The sequence below is a fragment of the Chrysochloris asiatica genome, unplaced genomic scaffold (assembly GCF_000296735.1).
Source record: "Chrysochloris asiatica unplaced genomic scaffold, ChrAsi1.0 scaffold00043, whole genome shotgun sequence".
NCBI lineage: Eukaryota > Metazoa > Chordata > Mammalia > Afrosoricida > Chrysochloridae > Chrysochloris > Chrysochloris asiatica.
Genome location: NW_006408561.1, coordinates 17,983,481 through 17,990,611, shown reverse-complemented (window position 1 = coordinate 17,990,611; position 7,131 = coordinate 17,983,481). Strand labels below are relative to the sequence as shown.

At 36.0% G+C, this 7,131-nt stretch overlaps 1 protein-coding gene across 1 annotated transcript in view; it reads right to left on the bottom strand.

Annotated features, from left to right (window-relative positions):
* The window catches only part of PRKCI (protein kinase C, iota), a 136,262-nt gene that overhangs the window by 75,938 nt on the left and 53,193 nt on the right, over positions 1-7,131 (bottom strand). Inside the window, exons 5-6 of the mRNA XM_006861825.1 lie at positions 4,864-4,949; positions 3,379-3,519 (exon numbers count right to left, since the gene is read on the bottom strand). Coding sequence (XP_006861887.1) covers positions 3,379-3,519; positions 4,864-4,949 — 227 coding nt within the window. The remainder of the gene's footprint in view (positions 1-3,378; positions 3,520-4,863; positions 4,950-7,131) is intronic.

The window sequence follows — 7,131 nt, the reverse complement described above, 5'->3', positions numbered from 1 at the left end:
GGACAGTAAATAATGAAGACCGTAGAAAAATTGATGCTTTTGAGTTATGGTGTTTGAGGAGAATATTGAAAGTGCCATGGGCTGCCCATAGAACCAACAGATCTGTGTTGGAAGAAGTGCAGTCAGAGTGCTCCTTGGAGGCCAAGATAGCCAAACTTCGTCTTTCATACTTCGAACATATTGGCAGGAGGGACCAGTCGCTGGAGAAGGATATCATGTTTGGTAGGGCGGAGGGTCAGAGAAAAAGAGGAAGACACCCAGCGAGATGGAATGGCCAAGTGGGCACATCAATGGGCTCAAGCGTGGCAACAATAGTGAGATTGGCCCAGGATCGGGCAGTTTCATTCTTCTGTGCATAAGGTCGCTATGAGTTGGCACCGTCTCGATGGCACCTAACAACAACAACAAATGGAAAATACTGGGAAACAAACTGACAAAATAATTGAAAAATGGAACCATATACAATCAGCAATTAGAGTGTCAGAAGATAAACATTAAGATTTCAGAACTAGATAAAACACTGAAAGGGCATAGAAATAGAATTGAATCAATGGAAACCCAAATGACTGAAGTTGAAGAAAAATCTCTCAATATTTATATACTAGAGGAACAATCAGAAACAATCTGAAGAAAGCCTAAGATTTATGTGGGTCACTATCAAAAGGAGTAACTTATGTATGATAGGAATTCCAGAACAGGAAGAGACAGAAAAAAACTATAGAGAATATTGTCCAAGAGTTGTTTGAAGACTACTTCCCTTCCCTTACATGAAAGACAAGAAGAAGCTGAATGAGCAACACATCTTTTGCTAGATCCAAAAGAAAAACACCAAGACATAATCAAACTTTACAAAATCAAAAAGAAGGAAAGAATCCTGAAAGCAGCTTAGGAAAAATGAAACGTTACATACAAAGGAGAACTAATTAAGACTAAATTCTGATATCTCTGCAAAAATCATGCAGGCAAGAAGACAATGAAATGACATCTATAAAAACTTAGAAAAAAACACAAAAGCTGCCAACCAAGAATCATATATCTCACAAAACTACCCATCAAATATGATGGCAAAATTAGGTCATTTTCAGACAAAGAGAAATTAAAAGAATTTTAAAAACCAGACCAACCTTACAAAAAACACTAAAGAAAGTTCTTTGGACAAAGAACCAACAGCAGAAGATAACCACCTGACACTATTATATATAACACTGTATCACCTAGCCTCAACCCAGATATGCTGTTGTTGTTCTGACTCACAGCAACCATGTATAGGGCTTCCAAGGAGCAGCTGGTGAGCTTGAACTGCCGAACTTGCAGTCCAGCACATTAACATTAGGACTCCATACAAGTATGCAAAGTAAAACAAACCTATAAGACTAATAATAAAGAACCAGAAACTCAGCTGTAACAACAAAAAGCCAAGTAAAAAGAGGGAATAATGCAGCGACAGAACTTTCAAATAAAGAGAAAATCAGATAGATTTCAAGGGAAAAAATTAAATAAAAAGAAACCTAACTGTAACCCTAATAACTAGACCAAGTCTTACTTCTACCCCTAACACCAACCTTTACCTTTAACACTAACCCTAGTGCTAACCATAACCCTAACAATAAACAAGTTCTAGGCACAGCCTAGATTTAGTCATAGTCCCAACCACTCACACCAAAAAGAGATAATATAATTTTTCTATGAACTTTTCCAAGTCCCCTCATATAATAAACTATTATGCTAAAATAATAATAAAATACTCTATAATCCATATTGATATAGAAAGATGACCAAAGTATATTGTTCAATATGGAAAATGTGTTTAAAAATTCCACAAAAAAACTGTAATTTGATTAAGTCTCTAGATCCAACTGGATCTAGAGGACAATAAAGAGGACAAAAGAACATGTTAAATATCACTATCTAAGACACAACAAGCAAAATTCTGCATCATTTAAAAAATGGCAATCCTTTTTTTCCTACAATTAAATTGTAAGCGGGGAGGGGAATAGAAGGAAACAGAGATGAAGGAGTACCCAAAATTAGCACTATCTGGTTGTGCCACAGGTAAGCACTGGGCTGCTACCTGCAATACCAGTGATTTGAAACCCACCAGCTACTCCATGTAAAAAGATGAAAACTGTTCCTGTAACAATTTACACTGTTAGAAACCCAAAGGAACAATTCTACTTTGTCTATGATTCAGAATTCCCTTGGTAGCAATAGGTTTTTGGTTTAAGTGACATTTTCATTTAATCGCAAAACATAAATTTAATTTGGATCTTGATTCATAATAAAAACAAAATTATGAAATTTAGGAGACAAGTGAATAATAAAGCACTCCCTGGATGGATATTTGATATAAGAAATTTGGTTTTCAGATAGTTTTTAAAGAGTCCTATCTTTCAGAGGTACATACTGTAATATGTGTAGGCACTGATAGGATAAGCGTTGAATTGTCAATGGTTCAAACCCATCAGTAGCTCCTTGGAAACCCTATACAGGATAACTATGAGTCAGAATCGACTCAATGGCACTTAACAACAACAACACTGAAATAGGTATAGTATATATGAGATGCAGACTGAAAAAAATATCAAGTATTTGCTTCAGAATAATATGAGATACAGGGAGTATGAGTGAAGATATAGATGAACAACAATGGCCATGAGTTGATAAGTACTGGAGAGGGGTAAATGTAACATGTGGGCTCATTATACTGTTCCATCTACCTTAAATAGGATTCAAAGTTTTCCACTTAATTAAAAAATATTTATGCATATATATATAAATATGCACAGAAAAAGCTCTAGAAGGATAGTCACCAAATGACAAACAGTTTTACATGGTTTAAAGTGATTTTTATTTAATATTTGTCTTTATTCACCTATTTTCCTTTTTTTCCCTCTTCTACAATGAATAAGTTTTAATTATATATTTGAAATAAAGGTAAAAAATACAATTTTTTTTTTTTCCGAGACACCCTCAGGAATCACACTTCAAGTAGTAAACTTGAGACTTCTGATTCTTTGTACGTGATCTTTACCTGCAGAGTACAGTTCCTAGAATAATGGGAGCTGAAAACTAATGATTTTCGCTTAAGAGGAAAAAAATCTTTTAAATAGTTCAGCCGACATCTTTCTAAATTTAAACTAGAGGATTTTATAACAGGTTTAAACAAAGGAGCTAATTATATCCTACAAACCAGTATCCCCTAGTTATTTGCATAAGTCTACAATTCACAATATGTTAACAGTAATTAATGTAAAACATTCCTATCCCAACTTTGTAATAAGTTTGTTGCTCTGTGATTCTTTCCCACTTCCCTTTGCTCTATTAGTATTTTCAAGCATGCATCATTTAAAAAAAAAAAAAAAGACATCTTTGTCTTACCAGTGGCAAAGAATGTCGCCCACACTCAATTGTGACGAGTTTGTGGCACTTCTTATGAACTAGCAGCTTGCAGTTGATGCACTTATATCCTTGGCGTCCAAGTCCCCAGATTCGGTCTGTGCAGATGGCACAGTGAGCTCGCTGGAAAGAGTCATTCAACAATATGTTATTAACAAAAACACTAAACCTTTCCTACTGCTTACTCATAAAATAGTGAAAATAAGTGGCTATCTTCTCCAACCTAATTCCCCATCTTCTCCAACCTAATTCCCCTCATCAAGGTGTCAAGAAAATAAAATCTTCCCCATACAAAACTGTTCAAAGCTACTGAAGATCGGAAAAAGAAACAGAAAAGAGGGCTTGTATTAAAGAGACAAGTAAAATTTGAAATCATGTTACTTTCTGTCATATGTGCAAGATTTTTCTGTCTTCAGATAATTAAAAGTAATGAAAGCAGGAAAAAGTGAATTAAACTGGAAAAACATGGCAGAGACAGCAGTGCAAGGATGATGCCCAAACATAAAACCTTCCACGCTGATCATAGGTCAAACCAAAGCCCTGGTCTTAAAGAACAACATCTAAAGAGTCTTTTCATTTCACAGCCATTTTAATGTCAGTGCTTCATTGAAGAAAAGAGCTTAGCATCCATTTATGTTAATGAATTTAGAAAAATGGCATTAGTTTTAGGATGAAAATAAAACTAATTATATAAATTTTTAGTTATCAAAAATGGTTAAAATCATGGGTTTCTGAACACAGAAATGCCTGTGCTCAAGCCTTGGCTATATCACTGCCTAGTTGTGTCATTTAGGGCAAGTTACTTCACTGTCTGCACCTCAGTTTTCTCATCACTAAAATGGAAATATAAATAATCTATCCTACAAGGTTGGTGGGTCGATTAAATGAATCGATATATGTAAAGACTTTGGAAAAGTGTTTAGTACACTGTAAAAGCTAAATAAATGCACAGTAAAATTATTATCTAAATAATGAAAATGAAAATTTTAATAGTAAGTGGTTTGCAAAATAAATCTTAATTTCTGAGTACCTGTAATTTTATCTACATATAAAACAGAAAACAGACTTTCTTATAGCTAAGTTGACCACATAATTACAGTTAAACATGTGAGGGCTAGAACTTGATGACACTGCTGTTTTTCCAGGTCTCACAAGTTTTCCACTTCTTACAGAAAAGTCTTACCACTTTTCTATCTCTGTTTTAATGGAAAATAATCATTTTCCTTCTCTAACAGGGTTCTGCCTTACACAGGTTCCAGCTCTCAGAGGTTTCACTGTAATTCAATATGAAACATATTCTCAGAGTGAAACAAGATGCCATGAAAAACTGCCTCTGGACAATAGTAGTATTGCTCCAAGCACACACTACTCATTTCTTTAAAAGGGAGTAAAAATATTACCTTTCTTTTATATTGGAAATGAAAAGAATAGACTCTCAAATTCTCAACATTCAAAAAGTAAATGTACCCTGTTGAAACGCTTGGCTTGAAAAGTGTGGCCATTTGCACAATAAAGTTTTCTCCAGCGCCGCGCACCTCGGCGATAGATGGATTCTGAAGAAAGATTTAAAATTTTAGATTAAAAAAAAAAAAAGGAATCCTGTGAACAGAAGTAACTTTACAACTAAGTCTATGTATGATTCTTTTCATAATATCCACTACAAGGGGGGGAAAATTATTAAAAACCTGAAACTAAAAGAAACAACAATTAAACCCTGGGAGTATAAATATTCGTACAACTATTATTGCTACACTTTCCCAACTTTTCTCTTTTTAAATATGATTTTTAGTGCACTTTATACTTTAGAGCAGTTTTAGGATTACAGGAAAACTGTGCAGCAAGTACAGAGTTCTCTCTTACACACAACTTCTCCTCTTACTAACAACACGCACTATTGTTGCTGTGAAGTCAGTTCCAACTCTTAGCAACCCTGTCTAAGGGTTCTGAGGGAACAGTTAGTGAAAGCTGGAACTGCTGACCGGCTAACAGTCCAGTGCTTATCCTACAGCACCACACTAACAGTTCAACAACATGCATTAGCGTGGAATATTTGTTAAAATTGATAAACCAGTATTGATAAATTATTATTAAATAAAACCACAGTTTACATTAGGATTCACTCTGTTGTACAATTCTGAGTTTTAACAAATGAATAATCCATGTAGCTAACTCAGAAATCCTATGAAGGGTTGCAATGAGTCTGAACTGACTCCACAGCACACCATTACCACCTTATAGTATTATGCAGAAGAGTTTCACTGCCCTTAAAATGCCCTGTGCTTTACCTATTCTATTAATCACTTACCACCGCGCAGTGGTTACGAATCGGGCTGCGAACCACAAGGTCAGCAATTTGAAACTACCAGCTGTTCCACGGGAGAAAGATGAGGCTTTCTGCTCCCATAAAGATTTACAGCCTCAGAAACCCTGTACAGGGTCGCTATGAGTCGGAACCGACTCCACGGCACATAACCACCACCACCCTTCAAATCACTGATCTTTTTACTGTCTATATCATTTTGGAATCCTATACTATAAATGGAGTCCTGGTGTGGCACTGTGAGTTAATACGCTGAACTGCTAAGTTGGTTTGAACCACAAGATCAGCAGTTCAAGCCTACCAGCTGCTCTTCGGAAAAACCTATTCAGGGTCGTTGTGCATTGGATCCAACTCCACAGCATTTAACAGCAACAATACTGTAAATATGCATTTAAGTTCGTTCCATTATGTCTTTCTGCATCTGTATATATCATTTTGTCACACATAATAGTGCGCTGTATGGACGTACGTTTTTCTTTATCCATTTATCTACTTACTTTTATTTCGTCCAATTTTTAACAATTTTAAGTAAAGGTGCTATAAACATCCCCCTTCCAACTTTTTATTTTGAAAATTAAGCCCAAAGAAGAGTCTAAAGGATACATTATCTGCATATTTGTTCTTCACCTAGCTTAACAATTTTAAGAGTTGTACCACATTTGCTTTCTTCTCTGTATCCATACATTTTTTCCCATGAATCATTTGAAAGCAAGCTGTAGGCACCATAATGTCTGCATCCTTAAATACCTTAAAGTCCACTTCCTGAAACTTAGGATTTTCGCCTCACACCCAACCACAATACCATTACCATGTCTTAGGAAAATAACATTAATTCAATACCTGCTACTATATAGTGCAGAAGCAAATTTATCTTTAGTGTCCACCAAATACCTTTCATTAGATAATGTTGCCTTTTTCTTACTGTGTTACATCATGAGGAATGTACCTGTCAGATTATTGACTTCCACTATTGGTGTTTGAGCACCTGAAGGTAGGGATTGCTAGCTCTCTTCATTGTAAAGGTGCATTTCCTTTTTTGTAAGTAATCTATAAGTAATATTTGGTGATGACAAGAATATTCTCACTCCTTTTGCCCAGAGAAATAGGCCTTGATTGCATGGCTAATGAATGTCAGACTGAAGAAGCCGATTTTTGTTGTTACATGCCATAGAGTCAGTACCGACCCATAGCGACCTTATGCACAGCAGAACGAAACACTGCCCGATCCTGGGACAACCTCACTACTGTTGCCACGCTTGAGTCCATCTCGCTGGGGGTCTTCTTATTTTTCTCTGAGCCTCCACCTTACCAAACATGATACCTTCTCCAGTGACTGGTCCCTCCTGACAATATGTCCGAAGTATGAGAGATGAAGTTTGGCCATCTTGGCCTCCAAGGAGCACTCTGGCTGCACT